At 37.9% G+C, this 20,739-nt stretch overlaps 1 protein-coding gene across 3 annotated transcripts in view; it reads left to right on the plus strand.

Annotated features, from left to right (window-relative positions):
- The window catches only part of LOC128691725 (CLK4-associating serine/arginine rich protein), a 71,918-nt gene extending 51,496 nt beyond the window's left edge, over nucleotides 1–20,422 (plus strand). For 2 of the 3 annotated variants that reach the window (XM_053780624.2, XM_053780625.2), the window contains 7 exons: nucleotides 120–162; nucleotides 1,638–1,704; nucleotides 14,341–14,446; nucleotides 14,658–14,856; nucleotides 15,364–15,542; nucleotides 17,305–17,679; nucleotides 19,393–19,573. In XM_053780624.2, the coding sequence (XP_053636599.1) occupies nucleotides 120–162; nucleotides 1,638–1,704; nucleotides 14,341–14,446; nucleotides 14,658–14,856; nucleotides 15,364–15,542; nucleotides 17,305–17,679; nucleotides 19,393–19,438 (1,015 nt within the window). In that variant the 3' untranslated portion in view covers nucleotides 19,439–19,573. Of the gene's footprint in view, nucleotides 1–119; nucleotides 163–1,637; nucleotides 1,705–14,340; nucleotides 14,447–14,657; nucleotides 14,857–15,363; nucleotides 15,543–17,304; nucleotides 17,680–19,392 lie in introns of all 3 variants that reach the window. The other variant, XM_053780623.2, reaches the window with a different exon arrangement.
- The last annotated feature ends 317 nt before the right edge of the window (nucleotides 20,423–20,739 follow it).

Raw genomic sequence — 20,739 nt, forward strand, 5'->3', positions numbered from 1 at the left:
AATCTTGTGCTGTATCTAATCTATTGAGCTACAAGAGTGAGTGTATAAGTGGGTGTGGGTGTTGTAAGTTAAATACTAAAATTTCTTTCACTGTTTTATATTTTGCTTCTTTATTTCAGGGTGCCCCCAACATCAGTGGGTAATGGGTCCTCTGCCGCCAAAGTCAGTAAGAACCTGTTATTGTTGTACATGTTATGTAATAGTCACTTTTCTGACTTTAATGCAACACATTAATTTTTAATTTGATTTTGTTTCTTGGTTTGATAAATCTTCATAATTATAGCTATTTTGTGTCAGCCCTCATGAGAATTTCATAATTACCTCATCATTCCTAATTTCTTGTGTTGAATTAAATACAGTTCAGTAGAAAATAATGTTAGCATGAGTTTAATATTTTGGTCTTTCAGGGAGATTTCAGAGTAAGTTTTTTTTTTAAACAACCACATATAATTTATTTTCATTTATTTTTTTATTTTTTTATTTTTTTTTCATTATGCTAGAGTTAGAAGATTTTTAGTTTTAAGTATTTGCCAAACTTAAAAGTTATTTACTATTGAAATTGAAATTTTTCACAATGCCATATTATATGAAAGGGAGTTGGTTAGTGAGGCCGTTGTACTCTATATTACACTTCATTTTCACTGCACTCTACTGTGTATGTTAATTAGGTTTGGCATTGGGGAATTTATATCTGCTGATAGTGTATGGTGAAAATATAATTGAGTAATTACATTGTAAAACAAAATAACAAAGCATATGGAATGTATAAGATCAGTCCTGGCATATAAAGTAGTACTTATAAATAGTAGTAAAATTTGAGACTAGCCATGCTGGTCCTTAAGCTATAGAGGTATTACTAGAGAGAAGCAAGAGCTTGTCCCAGCATCCATTGGCACTGCGATAGTTTTATCTTAAAACATCTTAATCTACTTTTTGTTTACATTTTATTTCTTCGACTTCTGATTTTCCAGCCTTACATATTATTTTGAATTCATAGACTATATGGCTTTGATGGGTATGAGAATGGATCTGCTATAAAAGTTACTGGGGCTCTGGGAAGGGACAGTTGGAGTTGGGTCATACATGGTGGCCACTGACACAGACATGACAGCAATTCTGTCTGAAGCTTTCCTATTGAAGACATCGTAGCCCAGTGATAGAGCACTGGACCTGCCACCATTCAGGTCCATGGGTTCAAGTCCCCTTACATTCTTCTGTTTATTCGATTTTATTTAACTATAGATACATAAATATTTGTTACTTCTAATTTGTAAATATTTTCACTCATGGTTGGTACAATAATATAAGCAAGGGAATGCTTGTAACTCATTGGGGTTTTACAGCGTATATTGAATAACAAGAAATCAGGTGTTATGTGAAAGGGAGGGTATGTCAAATACCTTGGATTGAGAGGCCTTCTCTTGCATCAAAGCATCCTTCTTGAGGGGTATGGGTGATGCAGCATACCATTCCCATATTCAGTGCATTAATAGGACATAGTCCTGCAAAGCTCGTTAAGGTAACAATTGAACTTACACTGAAAACTACCCAGTAACCTGGCAGATACTTCTTTATTTTCTAAATTACAGCACTCATAGCCTGGGAAAAGCTGTATCTAAATTTATTCATTTTTTCAGGATGGTCCCAAATTAACTCCCCAGGAAAGGCTGAAAAGAAAAACGCAGGCTCTACTGAAGAAGCAGTGTGAGTGTTTAAACACTCGTTAATATATGTCTATTGTATTATTTCTTTATATATAATAAATACTATAATTATTTGCAGTTTGGAGAGATATGTTGTGTATCTTTATACGTATATGCTTCTAAACTGTTGTATTCTGAGCACCTCTGCAAAAGCAGTGATAATGTGTGAGTGTGGTGAAAGTGTTGAATGATGATGAAAGTATTTTTCTTTTTGGGGATTTTCTTTCTTTTTTGGGTCACCCTGCCTCTGTGGGAGACGGCCAACTTGTTGAAAAAAAAAAAATTACTATATATTGCCAGCCATAAAATAGGGGAGTATAATTCCTCTCTCTCATTTAATGATTTTTGATGAACGCCAGACATTAGTCTGGGGAATGGTGGGTATATTTTCAGGCCTCAGAGGTTAGAGCAAATTGGCTTGTTTACTTCACCAACCAATGGCTTTATCAGTTCAATACAGAGATTATCTGAAGGCATTGAAACTAGAGACAGTAGATGATGAGGTAGCCAGTCTTTCAGCCTAGATGGTGTTCATCTTTTTGCTAACCTCTGTCCTAATGCTTGGGCATGACCTACTTCCGCTATCTGGTTCACCCACAGTGATGTCATCTTCTACAGCCGCACCTCATTTGACTTTTGTAAGCGACCATCTTCTTGCCTATGCTTCAGATTCGTCAAGAATACATTGGTGAACACCATCTAGGCAGAAGAACTGAATTCCTTATCTTCTGTTGTCTTCCGTTTCAACGCCTTCAAATAACCTCCATGTTGAATTGATAATGCCACTGGCTGGTGAAGGTTTCATTATAGGTACCCAGGTGTTGCATGTGTCTTATTCATCATCATGTCGGTATTCTTCTTTCAACAAACTGGCTGTATCTCACCAAAGCAGGTGGCCCAAAAAGAAAAAAGAAAAGTTTCTCTTTTAAACTTGAGTAATGTACACAGGAGAAGGGGTTACTAGCTCCTTGCTCCTGGCATTTTAGTCACCTCTTATGATACGCATGGTTTACAGAGGAATTCTGTTCCACTTTCCCATGGAGATGAGAGGAAATAAACAAGAACTAGTAAGAAAATAGAAGAAAACCTAGAGAGATGTGTATATATATGCTTGTACATGCATGTGTAGTGTGACCTAAGTTTAAGTAGGAGTTGAAAGATGTACCTGAAATCTTGCATGTTTGAGACAGAAAAAAAACACCAGCAAAATCGTACCATGTAAAACATTTACAGGCTTTTGTTTTACTCACTTGGCAGGACAGTAGTACCTCCCTAGGTGATTGCTGTCTACCTAGGTTTGTCGGAATTGTATGCATAAAAATTGAGGAACACTGCAAGAGACCTACTGGCCCATACTAGGCAGGTCTTTCCCAAAACCCACCTAATTGTCCAACCTTTTCCCAAAGCCATCCAAGAATTTCCTTCAGTACTTCAGGAACTAATGAACCCCAGCTCTTCCCACTCTTATTTGTCTAATCTCTTTTTAAAACTACCTATGGTTTTAGCTTCTGTGACCATACTTAGCAGATTGTTCCACTCATTGACAACTGTTTGAAAACCAGTACTCTCCTATGTCCTTTCAAAGTCTAAATACATCTCATTTAAATTCACTATTTCTAGTTCTTGATTCAATATCCTCAGTACTATATTTATATTGCCTTTGTTTATGCCTGTCTTCCACTTATAAACTTATTAGAAGAGAAGAGTAAGGAATTTATAAGTGCATCAAAAGGGAAGAAGATAACCCTATTGACCAATACATTCATGTTAAGAGGTAAAGAAAGGGATTAGTAAAGCTAAAGGCGATCATGAAATTAACCCTTTCAGGGTCCGTGCTGTTGTTCTACGGCTTTAAAGCCAGGGTCCATGCCGTAGTACTATGTGATGAGCTCAGCTCGCTCAGATAAGCTGTGAATGGTAAATTTGAGCCTAGATATGAGAGAATGGGTCTGTGGTAAGTGTGCATCATATAAAAAATTCTGCAGCATGCAGTGCAGAATGAGAAAAACTGGGAGTGTTTTTGGTTAAACCCTTTGAGGGTCCAGGCCCCCACTTTGAAAATTCCCCACAGTGTCCAAGAATTTAAAACAAATAATTATTTTTTCTTATGAAATGGTAGAGAATCTTTTTCTGAAGGTAATAAAACAAAACGTACAAAATTTGATCAAAAATTGACAAAATTGCGCTCGTGAATTTTGCTGTGCCAGCAATATCTACGCATCAGCAATTTTCCCCACTTTGATTCCTATTTTCGGCCAATTACATTATTACATTAAACCAAATTCTTAGCTGTTTTCAACTACCCATTAAAGTGATTGGAAATTGGTAATTTGACCAATTTCACACAATTCTAAATAGTTGAGTTTCAAAATAGGGTCCAGAATAAACAATGTAGGCGTTCCTGGTACTAAAATAACATTTCCTCTGTTTATTAGTTATGTTTCCAGGCTTTACAGATGAATTACATTTTTATTTTTTATTTACATGAATTTTTATTCACACCAAAAAATAGATTTACTATTATGCAATATTGCAATAATTGTATAAATATTATGACTACATTTGTGAACATATCTGTTGTAGGTCGGTAGACAGCAACCACCCAAGGAGGTACTACAGTCCTGCCAAGCGAGTGTAAAACAAAAGCCTGTAATTGTTTTGCATGATGGTAGGATTGATGGTGTGTTTTTTTGTCTCATAAACATGCAGGACTTCAGGTATGTCTTGGTACTTCTACTTAAGTCACACTACACAAACATGTACACATGTATGTAAACACACTCATCTGAGTTTTCTTTGATTTTATCTTAATAGTTCTTGTTCTTATTGCTTTTTCCTTTTATATTCATGGGGAAGTGGAATAAGAATCTTTCCTCCATAAGCCATGCGTGTTGTAAAAGTCAACTAAAATGCCTGGAACAATGGTCTAATAACCCCTTTTCCTGTATAGCCTACTAAAAATAAAAATAAAACTGTCAAAATGGGATGTTTGAATGTGCGTGGATATTGTGCGAATGATAAGAAAGAGATGATTGTGGATGTTATGAATGTGAAGAAGCTGGTTGTCCTGGCTTTAAGTGAAACAAAGCTGAAGGGGGTGGAAGAGTTTCAGTGGGGGGGACATAAATGGGATTAGGTCAGGGGTTTCAAATAGTTAGAGCTAAAGGAGTAGCAGTAATGTTGAAGGATAAGTTATGGCAGGAAAAAAGGGAATATAAATGTATAAATTCAAGGATTATGTGGAGTAAAATAAGGGTTGGATGTGAAAAGTGGGTTATAGTAAGCATTTATGCACCTGGAGAAGAGAGGGGTGTAGGGGAGAGAGAGATTTTGGGAAATGTTGAGTGAGTGCATGGGGAATTTTGAACCAAGTGTGAGAGTACTTGTGGTTGGGGATTTCAGTGGTAATGTGGGTAAAAATGTTGTGGAGGAGTAGTAGGTAAATTTAAGGTGCCAGGAGTAAATGAAAATGGGGAGCCATTAATTGAGCTATGTGTAGAAAGAGGTTTGGTAATAAGTAATACATATTTTATGAAAAAGGGGATAAATAAGTATACAAGGTATGATATAGCATGTTATGAAAGTAGTTTGTTCGATTATGTATTTGTGGATAAGAGGTTGATGGGTAGGCTTCAGGATGTATATGTTTATAGAGGGACAACTGATATATCAGATCATTGTTTAACTAGCAAAATGGCTAAGAATTTGGTCAACTGGAATAATATAACTGGCCTAAAATAGGCATCAAAGTGGGCAAAATCGCCAATGCTTAAATATCGCTTAAAAAAAAAATTCATCAGTTTTCCATCAAATTTCGTACCTTTTAGGCCTGGTTACAGACCGGGCTGTTGAAGCATTGATCTCCGAAACCCTCTCCGGGTATACTCTCCAGGCTTTGCCTTCAGAAGAAGATTCTACACCATTTCATAAGAAAAAATAGCAAATATAAGTGATATTACTGTCACAAAGGACATGGTTATCAAACAAGTAGACAAACTAAAACAAGTCCCTGGGCCCTGACCATCTGTTTTCAGGGATAGTAAGAGTTCAAGTCTGCTGCTAACAGTCCTGTTTAATGCATCAGTTCAAACTGGTATGCTGGAGTTGTAGAAAATGGCTTGTATAATTCCTATATTAAAATTGGGGGATTAAGTAGATTCCATCAAATTAACATTCAATAAACCTGACATCAATGGTAGGCATATTATTAGAATCAGTTATCAAAGCCATCTTAATGAGCATGGTTTGATAGTGTCATCATGGATTCACAAGAGGTCATTCCTGCCTGACAAACTTAGACTTCTTTAATAGAGCATTTGAGGCAATGGAAATTGGTAAAGAATACAGTGGACCCCCGCATAATGCTATTAATCCGTTCCTGAGAGCTCGATGTTATGCGAAATTATCGTTATGCGAATTAATTTTCCCCATAAGAAATAATGGAAATCAAATTAATCCGTGCAAGACACCCAAAAGTATGGAAAAAAAAAATTTACCACATGAAATATTAATTTTAATACACACAAACTTAAGAAAACATGCACAGTTACATGACACTTACCTTTATTGAAGATGTGGTGATGATTGATGGGATGGGAGGAGGGGAGACTGGATGGTTTTAGTGTTTAGAAGGGGAATCCCCTTCCATTAGGACTTGAGGTGTCAAGTCCTTTTCTGGAGTTGCTTCCCTTCTTCTTTTAATGCCACTAGGACCAGCATCAGAGTCACTGGACTTCTGTCGCACAACATATCTGTCCATAGTGGCCTGTACCTCTCGTTCCTTTATGACTTTCGTAAAGCGTTTCACAACAGTGTCAGTGTAATAGTCAGTGTAATAGCTGTCTGAGGGTGATTTTTCATCCATGAAGGTTTGCACTTCAAGCCACTTTGCACAGATTTCCTTAATCTTTGAAGTAGGCAACTTCTTCAATTTCTCTTCCCTCCTCCGAAGCAATTTCCTCAGGTGTGGCCTCTTGCTGTTGAAGTTGATCTAGCAGCTCATAAGTGGTTAGTTCTTCATTGTCCTCCTTCACCAACTCTTCCACATCCTCCCCACTAACCTCCAACCCCAAGGACTTCCCCAATGCCACAATTGATTCCTCAACTAGCATAGGATTCTCAGGGTTAGCCTCAAATCCTTCAAAATACCTTTGGTCTACACATTCTGGCCACAGTTTCTTCCAAGCAGAGTTTAAGGTCCTCTTAGTCACTCCCTCCCAAGCCTTACCTATAAGGTTTACACAATTGAGGATATTAAAGTGCTCTCTCCAAAACTCTGAATCAATTGAGTTTCTGAGGTCACTACAAAGCACCTTTGAAACAGAGCTTTTGTGTACAGTTTTTTGAAGTTTGCAATAACCTGCTGGTCCATGGGCTGCAGGAGAGGAGTGGTATTAGGAGGCAAAAACTTCACCTTAATGAAGCTCATGTCCCCACAAAGTCGCTCTGCCAAGTCTGTAGGATGACCAGGGGCATTGTCTAACACCAGGAGGCACTTAAGGTCTAATTTCTTTTCAGTTAGGTAATTTTTCACAGTGGGGGCAAATGCTTGGTGTAACCAGTCATAGAAAAGTCCCTAGTGACCCATGCCTTATTGTTTGCCCTCCACAGCACACACAAATTAGCCTTGAGGATATTCTTTTGCCTGAATGCTCTGGGAGTTTCAGAGTGATACACTAATAAAGGCTTCACTTTGCAATCACCACTAGCATTGGCACACATGAGAAGAGTAAGCCTGTCTTTCATTGGCTTATGTCCTGGGAGTGCCTTTTCCTCCTGAGTAATGTAGGTCCTGCTTGGCATTTTCTTCCAAAACAGGCCTGTTTCGTCACAATTAAACACTTGTTCAGGTTTCAGTCCTTCACTGTCTATGTACTCCTTGAATTCATGTAATGAAAGTAGTTTATTAGATTATGTATTGGTGGATAAAAGGTTGATGGGTAGGCTCCAGGATGTACATGTTTATAGAGGGGCAACTGATATATCGGATCATTATTTAGTTGTAGCTACAGTTAGAGTAAGAGGTAGATGGGAAAACAGGAAGGTGGCAACAAGAAGTAAGAGGGAGGTGAAAGTGTATAAACTAAGGGAGGAGGAAGTTCGGGTGAGATATAAGCGACTATTGGCAGAAAGGTGGGCTAGTGCAAAGATGAGTAGTGGGGGGGTTGAAGAGGGTTGGAATAGTTTTAAAAATGCAGTATTAGAATGTGGGGCAGAAGTTTGTGGTTATAGGAGGGTGGGGGCAGGAGGAAAGAGGAGTGATTGGTGGAATGATGAAGTAAAGGGTGTGATAAAAGAGAAAAAGGTAGCTTATGAGAGGTTTTTACAAAGCAGAAGTGTTATAAGAAGAGCAGAGTATATGGAGAGTAAAAGAAAGGTAAAGAGAGTGGTGAGAGAGTGCAAAAGGAGAGCAGATGATAGAGTGGGAGAGGCACTGTCAAGAAATTTTAATGAAAATAAGAAAAAATTTTGGAGTGAGTTAAACAAGTTAAGAAAGCCTAGGGAAAATATGGATTTGTCAGTTAAAAACAGAGTAGGGGAGTTAGTAGATGGGGAGATGGAGGTATTGGGTAGATGGCGAGAATATTTTGAGGAACTTTTAAATGTTAAGGAAGAAGCAGAGGCAGTAATTTCATGCACTGGTCAGGGAGGTATACCATCTTTTAGGAGTGAAGAAGAGCAGAATGTAAGTGTGGGGGAGGTACGTGAGGCATTACGTAAAATGAAAGGGGGTAAAGCAGCTGGAACTGATGGGATCATGATAGAAATGTTAAAAGCAGGGGGGGATATAGTGTTGGAGTGGTTGGTACTTTTGTTTAATAAATGTATGAAAGAGGGGAAGGTACCTAGGGATTGGCAGAGAGCATGTATAGTCCCTTTATATAAAGGGAAAGGGGACAAAAGAGACTGTAAAAATTATAGAGGAATAAGCTTACTGAGTATACCAGGAAAAGTGTACGGTAGGGTTATAATTGAAAGAATTAGAGGTAAGACAGAATGTAGGATTGCGGATGAGCAAGGAGGTTTTAGAGTGGGTAGGGGATGTGTAGATCAGGTGTTTACATTGAAGCATATATGTGAACAGTATTTAGATAAAGATAGGGAAGTTTTTATTGCATTTATGGATTTAGAAAAGGCATATGATAGAGTGGATAGAGGAGCAATGTGGCAGATGTTGCAAGTATATGGAATAGGTGGTAAGTTATTAAATGCTGTAAAGAGTTTTTATGAGGATAGTGAGGCTCAGGTTAGGGTGTGTAGAAGAGAGGGAGACTACTTCCCGGTAAAAGTAGGTCTTAGACAGGGATGTGTAATGTCACCATGGTTGTTTAATATATTTATAGATGGGGTTGTAAAGGAAGTAAATGCTAGGGTGTTTGGGAGAGGGGTGGGATTAAATTATGGGGAATCAAATTCAAAATGGGAATTGACACAGTTACTTTTTGCTGATGATACTGTGCTTATGGGAGATTCTAAAGAAAAATTGCAAAGGTTAGTGGATGAGTTTGGGAATGTGTGTAAAGGTAGAAAGTTGAAAGTGAACATAGAAAAGAGTAAGGTGATGAGGGTGTCAAATGATTTAGATAAAGAAAAATTGGATATCAAATTGGGGAGGAGGAGTATGGAAGAAGTGAATGTTTTCAGATACTTGGGAGTTGACGTGTCGGCGGATGGATTTATGAAGGATGAGGTTAATCATAGAATTGATGAGGGAAAAAAGGTGAGTGGTGCGTTGAGGTATATGTGGAGTCAAAAAACGTTATCTATGGAGGCAAAGAAGGGAATGTATGAAAGTATAGTAGTACCAACACTCTTATATGGGTGTGAAGCTTGGGTGGTAAATGCAGCAGCGAGGAGACGGTTGGAGGCAGCGGAGATGTCCTGTTTAAGGGCAATGTGTGGTGTAAATATTATGCAGAAAATTCGGAGTGTGGAAATTAGGAGAAGGTGTGGAGTTAATAAAAGTATTAGTCAGAGGGCAGAAGAGGGGTTGTTGAGGTGGTTTGGTCATTTAGAGAGAATGGATCACAGTAGAATGACATGGAAAGCATATAAATCTATAGGGGAAGGCAGGCGGGGTAGGGGTCGTCCTCGAAAGGGTTGGAGAGAGGGGGTAAAGGAGGTTTTGTGGGTAAGGGGCTTGGACTTCCAGCAAGCGTGCGTGAGCGTGTTAGATAGGAGTGAATGGAGACGAATGGTACTTGGGACCTGACGATCTGTTGGAGTGTGAGCAGGGTAATATTTAGTGAAGGGATTCAGGGAAACCGGTTATTTTCATATAGTCGGACTTGAGTCCTGGAAATGGGAAGTACAATGCCTGCACTTTAAAGGAGGGGTTTGGGATATTGGCAGTTTGGAGGGATATGTTGTGTATCTTTATATGTTTATGCTTCTAGACTGTTGTATTCTGAGCACCTCTGCAAAAACAGTGATAATGTGCGAGTGTGGTGAAAGTGTTGAATGATGATGAAAGTATTTTCTTTTTGGGGATTTTCTTTCTTTTTTGGGTCACCCTGCCTCGGTGGGAGACGGCCGACTTGTTGAAAAAAAAAAAAAAAAAAAATTTCAGCTGCTTTTTGGTTCAAACTGGCAGCCTCACCATGTCTTATCACACTATGTATGCCACTACGCCTCTTAAATCTCTCAAACCAACCTTTGCTGGCCTTAAATTCACTCGCGTCACCACTAGTTGCAGGCATTTTTCTAATTAAATCCTCGTGCAACTTCGTAGCCTTTTCACTTATGATCGCTTGAGAGATGCTATCGCCTGCTATCTGTTTTTTGTTTATCCACACCAATAACAGTCTCTCAACATCTATCACTTGCGATCTCTGTTTCGAAAGCGCAGTTAAACCTTTGGCAAGAACAGCTTCCTTGATTGCCGTTCTCTTGGACACAATAGAAGCGATGGTTGATTGGGGTTTACTATGCAACCTGGCCAGCTCGGAGACACGCACTCCACTTTCATACTTAGCAATGATCTCTTTCTTCATCTCCATAGTAATTCCCACCCTTATTCCTGTAGGGTTGGCACTAGAAGCTTTCTTGGGGCCGATGGTCACTTTTTTTCAGGTGAAATCACTATAAAAAGGCTGTAATATGAAATGTTCCAATTGCATGCTTAAATGTTACCGCGGAGGTTGGCTTGTAAACAATGCCACTGGCAGAACAAATGAGGCTGGCTCAGGCCGCATGGACGTGTCTTGGATGAATCGCGTCGAGCGAATTTTTTAGCACTATGCAAGGCAAAATTTTAGCGATAAAATGTATCGCTATGCGGATTTAGCACTATGCGATGCCAACGTTATGCGGGGGTCCACTGTATTATGTTTACTTGGATTTCAGTAAGGCCTTTGATAGAATACATCACAGAAGACTGTTAATTCTTAAATGTTTGGTAGTATGCCTCCCATATTGATTACCCACAAGAAATTGCCCATTCAACTATTACATGTAAAGTGCACAGAAGTCAATAATTTGGTCAATTTTACTCAAAATTAAAGATACCAATTTAAAAATAGTGCAAAATAAGCAATATAGATATTCCTGGCACTAAAACATTTCCTCTGTTCATTAATCACATTCCCAGGCCTCTTATATTACACTTGCCTTCCATTTTGAATTCATAATCACACAAAATTAGAAAATTTTCTCTTCTTCCCAGATAATAAAATATAACCAGGAATGATTAGTCATGGTTTATGGCATCCCAATAACTGAGTCTGGCCTATTAAAAATCTATAAAACAGACTTGGGGGGGGGGGGGTTGTAAGAGGGGGGCCCTTACCCATCCTCTGGAAATTTCACAAAAATTGAATATTTTTGCTGCTTCGAGCCCAATTTCAAGCTACTTACAGTTCTGAAACACCAGTTAAATTCATTGCTATTTAACCCGTAAATGGTCGAAACGTATATACATGTATACGTTTTTTCAACATTTGAAAGTATGTAAGAAAAGTAGATCTTCTTTTTGTTTTTCTACATTTGAAAATGTGTAAAAAAACTTTGATCTACTTTTTTTTTTTTTTTTTTTTAGCACTGCACATGTGAACGTAGATCTGCTTGGACTGTTTACGGGTTAAGTAGTACGTCTTTCTTTCTATCAAATGATACTATGAAACAGCCAATGAATTCATAAAAACCATCCTAGAAAACACAAGTCACTATTTTAAACCATTCACGTGGTTAGTTTTGCTTTTACCGTCGTTCACCTTGTGGGTCGGGATTTTTTTTTTTTATACTTTGCACACTCGCTGCACAGACCCATTCTCTCGTATCTAGGCCCAAATTTACCACTCGGCTTGTCTTTATGAGCTGAGCCCATGAATTTGAACTAAGGGCCCTTGGACTCAGTGATGTAGTTTTATGTGATGGCCACTGAAAGGGTTAAGACAGTTTTATCACCCTGTCTTGTCTCTGGGCTCACTTCACCCACCGACCCTCATATACACTATCTCAAATTTTTTGTCGCACTCGAAACTAAATTTCTTTGAAGGGTAAATCATAACTCAAAATTATCACAACTCAAGCCCATCATAACTCAAGGGCCCACTGTATTATGAAAAGAATGAGTTTGGAGATTCGATGTGGGGTTACTAAAAGTATTATTCAGAGGGCTGACAAGAGATGTTGAGGCAGTTTGGGCATTCAGGGAGGATGGAGCAAAATATGACTAAATGGTGTATATATTTAGTGTGGTAGAAAGGATGGGGTAGGGTTCATCCCAGGAAAGGTTAGAGGGAAGTGGTAAAGGAGGTTTTGAGTGCTAGGGGCTTGAACAACGAATAGGCTGGCCCATGGCCAGGCTCCCAGAGTACAAAGATTCTCAAAACTCATCAGAGGTATATCAAAGGTTTTTGCGAGTTCATAAGATAAGAGAGTAGAGGCAAGGGGTTTTCATGATTTGACAAGACAGTAATTGAATGAGTGGCAGTGAAAATTTTTCCTCTTTTCGAATTGGAACACCCTACCTTGGTGCATAACTTTTTTTTTTTTTTTTTTTTTTTAACCCTTTGACTGTCGCGGCCGTATATATACGTCTTACGAGGTACCGTGTTTGACGTATATATACTCATAAATTCTAGCGGCTTCAAATCAAGCAGGAGAAAGCTGGTAGGCCCACATGTGAGAGAATGGGTCTGTGTGGTCAGTGTGCACCATATAAAAAAAATCCTGGAGCACGCAGTGCATAATGAGAAAAAAAAAACTCCAACCGTTTTTTTTTTAATTGAAATGTCGAATTTGTGGTCTATTTTCGTATAGTATTTATGGTTGTATTCTCGTTTTCTTGGTCTCATTTGATAGAATGGAAAACATATTATAGAAATAGAGGTGATTTTGATTGATTTTACTATAAAAAGAACCTAGAAATGGAGCTCAAAGTAGGGGAAATGTTTGATTTTTGCCAATGTTCAAAAGTAAACAAATGATGCCATTGTCCAATAAATGTCCAACTAGCCATTCTAATATGCAGTCATGAATGGGTTGATGTTATTTATACAATTATTACAGTATTGCAGTAGTCTGCATAATAGTAAGTCTTCTATTTTTTGTTTGAATAAAAATTCAAAATAGAAAGCAAGAGTAATATCAGAGGGGCCTGGAGACATGGCTGATGAGCAAAGAAAATGTTATTTTAGAGCCAGGAATGTCTGCATTGTTCATTCTGGACCTTATTTTGAAATTGTCATATTTTTTAGTTTTCGTGAAATTGGCCAAATTGCAAATTTCTGACCACATTATTAGGTAGTTGAAATCGGTAAATGGGCAGTTTCTTGTACTCAATCGATAGACAAAATGGAGTTCTAAAGAAATAGTTATGAGTTTGGGCGACTGGAACAATGGAATTAGCCGAAAATAGGGCTCAAAGTGGGCGAAATTGCCAATTTGTAAACAGCGCCGAGGTCGTTAACTTCGCAAGAGCTTAATTCCGTCAGTTTTCCATCAAATTTCGTTTTTTTTGGTGTCATTACAATCGGGAAAAGATTCTCTATCATTTCATTAGAAAAAATAATTTTTTTTTTTTTTAAATTTTGCGACACCAGGAGACACCTCAGGATTGGGGGTTGCGACAGTCAATGGGTTAATAGTCTTTATATATAATTTCAATATAAATGGATGTTTTGTAGTCTGAAGGAAATGAATAAATGATAGCTGATAGTTAAGACTTGTAGCAAGTTTAATGATCTTGCTTTTCCATTCTTTGGTAGCTAAACTTTTAAATTTAAGTGAACCTTAATTTCTATAATGCCAGATGTTTTAAGTACCAAATGTACTCTAATATGGACTGTTTTATGCCCTGCCTTGTTGCCAAGGAGAGGTATTCACTTATTCATGGGTAATATTTTTCAAAGTTTGAAATTTATTAATTACTGTAAGTTTTGGACTCAAAAACATAAGAATAAATGAACACTGCAGGACCCGACTGACTTGGATGTACCATAATTTAATTTACAAATATTGTTCTGCTGTTACTCAAAAACTAGGGTAGGTTTAAAGTGAAGTTTTTTGACAGAAGGCTGGGGGGTCGTCCTATACACACATCAGGCTATGCTCTTAGCATATATTTGGGTACTGTTTTATAATACATATGAATTCTTGCTTTAATTTTGAAAACTGATTTTAACACAATTCTCAGTCAAGGCTGACAAAAGGCTTGAAAGAGAGCGAGCAGAAAAGGCAGAGCAAGAGCGTCAGGATAGAGAAGAAGAATTAAGAGAAATGGCCATCAGGCTAAGACGGAGGTTAGAGTCAAGCTTCGTCTCTCACCCCCTTTGTTTACTTTCATTGTTTTATTTTATAAAAAAAATAATTTTGTATTTTGAAATATAAACTGTCTTATATCAGAATGCATAATATGGAAAGTTATAAATACAAGAATTAGATTTCATAGTTATTAGCCACCAGTATGGTGTTCACAAGACCAATTTTACATGGAATTCTCACATGCTGAAGGGAGCGGGAAAAGAGGCATCGGCTTCAAGAAGGAGATTCAAGCTCTGATGGATCAAGGTCTCATTCAGGCTCTGCTTCCCGATCTGTGTCCCGCTCAAGGTCTAGGTCAAAATCAAGACAAAGGTCGAAATCTCGTCAAAGGTCGAAATCTCATCAGAGATCAAAATCTCGGTCAAAATCCCCTTTACATCCAAAGCAGGTCGGTGACAATTGAGACATATTCCTTGGCTTGAGTTTGTCATTGCTGTTGGGTAAGTATGACACGAGTTGAATTTCAGTGCTTTTGTAATTAAAAAAAACTTAGTGGGGAAAGGAAATTTAGGATTTTTTGTGAATCTTAACATTATCATCAGTAATGTTTAACATTCTGATCAAACCATTTATATCCCTCTTAAAATAAATTCTTCTGCCATTTAAAAACATGTTACTCTCAAAGAATTGCTAGGAGAAATTATTTTACTGTTATCCATAATGGTAAAAAAAAAAAATAATGTTCTCATAACCTTAAAACATTTTTCAGGTTTAGAGTAGTGTGTTTTGCATAGTCTTATAAGGAACACCATTAATGAACAGTAAAATTCTACTTTACTATTCACATTTACATACCATGAACATCATTGTAAATTTGGTCACATTTGGTTAACCCTTTCTTACTACTACTACTCCCCCCCTCCCTCAAAAATTGCACCTTCCAATTTTATTGCAGACTACGTCGGGCAGATGGGCTGGTGATACTATTCGTGGCAGGGAACGCAATCCCTCTGCTGACTGGAATAGGGACACCCAACATCGTCAGTGGAATTCTTCTCACTGGGATCCTCCTCCCGAGAGATATCGCGAGTCATATAGGAGGAGATCAAAATCGCACAGCCCTGGAGTGAGATGGTAACGATAATTTTTGAAGGACTAGGGATAATTTTTTGAAGAGAACATAATAGATCAGGAATATTACATGTTTTCCTTGTGTACTTTCTTCATGTTATGATAAGCTTTGCTTGTGGAATTATCATTGGTTGTACACTGTCAGTACAAGCAAGCTGCCTCAATTTCACTGCCCTTCACAATGTAATGGGCCATTATTGCCTTATTAGCATAGATTATCAGACTTGCTAGAAAGCCATATCATATTGAGAGAGAGAGCGTTAATAAATAATTTTGCAGAAAAGAACAATTTTGGAGTGAGATAAACAAGTTAAGAAAGCCTAGGGAAAGAGTGAAGTTCAGTTAAAACAGAGTAGGGGAGTTAGTTGATGGGGAGCTGGAGGTATTGGGTAGATGGTGGGAATATTTTGAGGAACTTCTAAATATTGACAAAGAAAGGGAGGCAGTAATTTCATGCACTGGCCAGGGAGGTATAGCATCTTTTAGGAGTGAAGAAGAGCAGGATGCGAATGTGGGGGGAGGTGCATGAGGCATTACGTAGAATGAAAAGGGGTAAAGCAGCTGGAACTGACGGGATCATGACATAAATGTTAAAAGCAAGGGGGTATATAGTGTTGGAGTGGTTGGTATTTTTGTTTAATAAATGTATGAAAGAGGGGAAGGCACCTAGGGATTGGCAGAGAGCATGTATAGTTCCTTTATATAACGGGAAGAGGGACAAAAGAGATTGTAAAAATTATAGGGAGGTGGTGTGGAGTTGCTTAAAGTATTAGTCAGAGGGCTGAAGAGGGATTGTTGAGGTGGTTTGGTCATTTAGAGAGAATGGATCAAAGTAGAATGACTTGGAGAGCGTATAAATCTGTAGGGGAAGGAAGGCGGGGTAGGTGTCGTCCTTGAAAAGGTTGGAGGGAGGGGGTAAAGGAGGTTTTGTGGGTGAGGGGCTTGGACTTCCAGCAAGCATGTGAGAGATGTTAGATAGGAGTGAATGGAGATGAATGGTTTTTGGGACCTGACGAGCTGTTGGAGTGTGAGCAGGATAATATTTAGTGAAGGGATTCAGGGAAGCCAGTTATTTTTATATAGCCGGACTTGAGTACTGGAAATGGGAAGTACGATGCCTGCACTTCAAAGAAGGGGTTTGGGATATTGGCAGTTTGGAGGGGTATGTTATATATGCTTCTAAACTGTTGTATCTGGATGCCTCTTCAAAGACAGTGATTATGTGTGAGTGAAGTGAAAGTGTTGTATGATGATGAAAGTATTTTCTTTTTGAGGATTTTTTCTTTTTGGGTCACCCTGCCTTGGTGGGAGATGGCTGACTTGTTAAAAAATATGTATATTTTTGTGAGAAGATTAGTAGCTTGTTTACTTGCAATCAGTGATAGACATTTTGTATATGTTGCAATGCATAGCGTTTGAGCTGGATCTAAATGGCATACTGCTGACAGTAGTGAAGAAAAGGCACGTTGCAGAGCAATATTTATTTGAGGAATGTTATGCTGTGTAGAGCTTTATCAAAGCATGAATTAAGCTGTGCACAGTGCAGTGTTCTCCCAATAAAAGGTTACTCTGCAGCATGTGTTTCTTAACCTGAGTTTTTGTTTTTGTTTTTTCAATTATGCAGTGTAGTAGGTAATGTGAAAGGTAGTGCATCACTGGATAGCTCACCCTTTCTCTTGTCTTTAATTTCGTTTGGCTGTGCTATACGACCCATGAAAGTGGGGAAGAGTGATAAATGTTTAAGCTTGTTGGTACCTTTTCACAGGGATCGTGACAGAGACCGTTATCCTGGTAACAGAAGAAGTCGTAGCAGAAGCAGAGGTAGGGAATATAACTCCAGTAGTAATAGTGCAACAAATGCTGGTACCAGCTTCAGGAGAAAGAAATTTCGGGATCAGGAGAGAGAAAGAGATTGGGATCGGCCAGAGCAAGACGTGCAAGTGTTCAGAGATTATCAACATGGCTATGTAAGAGATTACCAGCATGGCTACCAAAGGGATTACCAGCATCGTAGTTATCACAGAGATAACCCACAGAGAGAAGGCCAGCAAAGAGACTACAGGGAGCGTTATCAAAGGGATTACAATACACAAGCAAACAGAAGACAACAGCATGGACAGAATTTTAATGAAGAAGACAGGTAAGGCTTGTATAGTATGATAATTGTCTAAACTTGCAGTTTCACTTCAGGAATTTATAAATGGAAATTAATACAACCTATAAAATAGATTGTATACTTTTCAAGGGAAATGGAGTGAGAAACAAATTGCTGTAAAATAGTTATTTAAGTCAAGAATAAATCATGGAAGGTGGTGACACAGACAGCCATTGGACTTATCAAAAATATCTGTTCCATTGGTTGGGTATTATATCTTAGTAAGGTGGAATGGGAAAACTTTGTCGTGAGAAATATCTCCTGTACTAAAGCGATCATCCTCTGGCTTAGCCAAAGCTGTAAACTGAATTTGTGACATGGCAAATATTTTTGCTAATTTCTTCTACTAGACATTGGATTGGCAATTACTGTGCTTGGTTGCATTCTTTAAGGTATACATTTGTAGACTAGTTACTCTTTCTGTGGTAGTAGTTTGGTTACCCTTTCTGGAACATTTGGCCCTTGAGGTACCAGTGAATCTAGGAGCTGCAATTACCACTTTAATTCTGTTTCCCCAATTGTGTTTTTATAGATACAAGACCATGTTCAGATTAATGAGAAATATTATATTTGATGAGGATGATTACTGTAGGTCTGGATTAAATTTGTCATTCTTTCATGAGAAATCAGCCAGATGATTCTTCTGTCGGATCATCTCTGTGATGGCTGTGGTGGTAGCTTAGGTGATGGCTGTGGTGTGATAACCTGGGTGATGGCTGTGGTGTGATAGCTTAGGTGATGGCTGTGGTGTGATACCTTAGGTGGTGATAGCTGTGCTGATAGCTTAGGTGATGACTGTGGTGGTAGCTTAGGTGATAATAGCTGTGCTGATAGCTTAGGTGATGGCTGTGGTATAGCTTAGGTGATGACTGTGGTGGTAGCTTAAGTGTTGATAGCTGTGGTAGGATAACTTGGTGATTGGTTACAGAAATAGAACCTGCTTAATATGGGCCAGTAGGCCTACTAGTTTCTTTATTATGCTATGTAATATGACATGTAGGAGTTGTCTACTTGGCTATTGTACTTTTTGAAAAGAGGTGAAATATAATTAACTAACATCCAACTAGTCTCTTTGTTGTTCTGTTTCCTACTTGTGCTAGTATTGCCCAAGTAATCAACATCCAGTTGGTCTAGTACTGAAAATGAGAGCTCTTTTCCTCATCCTATTGTGGATTTTAAATGGACTTTGCCTTGACACTGTATTACAGTGTTTCATGAGAAAAGATTCTACATGTGACAGCCAACTAAGCTATATTTTTTAGTTATAGCTCAGTTTGAATTGCCCCAAAAAATGTAAAAAAAAAAAAAAAAAATAGGTTTATGGCACTCATTTCTATATTAGTCATCTGGCGAGTGCTAAACCCATAAGGGTCATGCAGTACTAGGAGGAATGAAAGGCATTCAGGTTCAGTCTAAGGAAAGGGTTGACCAGGTCCAATTCCTTAGATCAAAAGCCCCATACTGGCACACATGATCAGAAAAAAGGAACCAAAGGTAAAAAAAAAATAATCATAGCTTTAATTTGAAGAGTATGTGGTTATGCCATAGAGAAAATGCTAATGCTGTATTATCTAAATTATCATTCAGGGACAGGTTTAGCTTTACATCTGATTACTGATGCTTTCGTTTTACTGGTAGATAGCAGAGTCTCGGTTCATACAATTTTCATATTTACCGTTTATATTTTTTTTGTTTCAGAGATGATTGGGGACGAATTGGTAGAATTCGGTTAGTGGACTATTGATGACTAAATTTGTACGAAGAACTGACTAAGCAGGTATAAGAATGTAAAAAAAAAAGTAGTATCTTGAGAATAGTTATCTTTTTGTGTAGTTATCTTCTTTGACACATTAACACTGAAAGCCAGTGAAGAATTTGTATTTTTATATTTTTTACATGTGTCATCTGGAAAAATAATACAGCACCTGCATTTCATTAATAGGATGATTATATGATGCAAATTGTCAAACATCTTAGATTGTTTAGTTTGCTCTCTGCAATTGCTAGTATTGAATCAAAGTAATGGCAACTATTGAAATTTTTTCAATGTGAGGTACTGCAATTTGTATCATAGGCATTTGACCCCTTGTTATCCCTTGGTTGAAGAGTAAAGGAAGATTAATCTTCCAACTTAATGGGTCATGTTTGGCTACATTCACTGCAGAACCATTTACATTTTTATATGATGCTAAACCTTACATTTTTCTTTCGTTATTTTCTCCTTTACCTTCTGTCAGTTTTTTTTTTACCCTTTTGTGTAAAATTTCTAAATATCATTCATTCCTTTCAGGCATATCTGCCATTCCTTAATGTGTCATTCAAACCAAGCCTTGGAGAAGACAAGTGCCTGAACAATTTGAAAGATTGTAAATATTCCACCCAGTTATTAAAATTAGCAGTAGGTGTCCACAAATATTACATTACTGCAGAAAACAGTTCTTGAAAGTTTGTGCGAGTTCAAGTTCAGTGCTCCTATGATAAACCAGAAGTTGCATATATCTCACGGTTTAAAAGTTCATTGTTTTAAATATCCCAAGGAGTGAGTAGAGAGATTTTCACTTTCATTCCAGTCTTATAAACAGCTTTTTCAGAAATGTCAGAACATGATTCAAGACACAGTAAACATTACAAAATTAATTTTCTTCCCGACATAAATCCACTTTTAATATAAATCTATGTTCCTATTATGTGCATCACAGTTTAAAAATATATAGTGATAACCACTTCATTTTCAGTATTTTATTCTGAAAAACCTTTGTTCATCCTATAGTCATACAAATGTTTCACATTTCCCCAACATGGTCGCCTTAATTTGGCAGTGAGGTTTGTGCCTAGGATTAGGGACCTCTTCCTTGGAAGAGATCCTACTCACAAAATAGGGTGATTGCGTGACTAAGAACTCAGCATCTCTTTTGGCATAAATGGTGGGGATATTTTCCCTTTCATTTACGTTTGCAAATGTTAGAAATAATTGACTAGTACTTTGCAAAAATTGCAAATGGTCAAGGCAACAGTAGTAGTAGTTGACTAGTACTTCATATTGCA

Source organism: Cherax quadricarinatus, chromosome 26, assembly GCF_038502225.1.
Source record: "Cherax quadricarinatus isolate ZL_2023a chromosome 26, ASM3850222v1, whole genome shotgun sequence".
NCBI classification, from domain to species: domain Eukaryota; kingdom Metazoa; phylum Arthropoda; class Malacostraca; order Decapoda; family Parastacidae; genus Cherax; species Cherax quadricarinatus.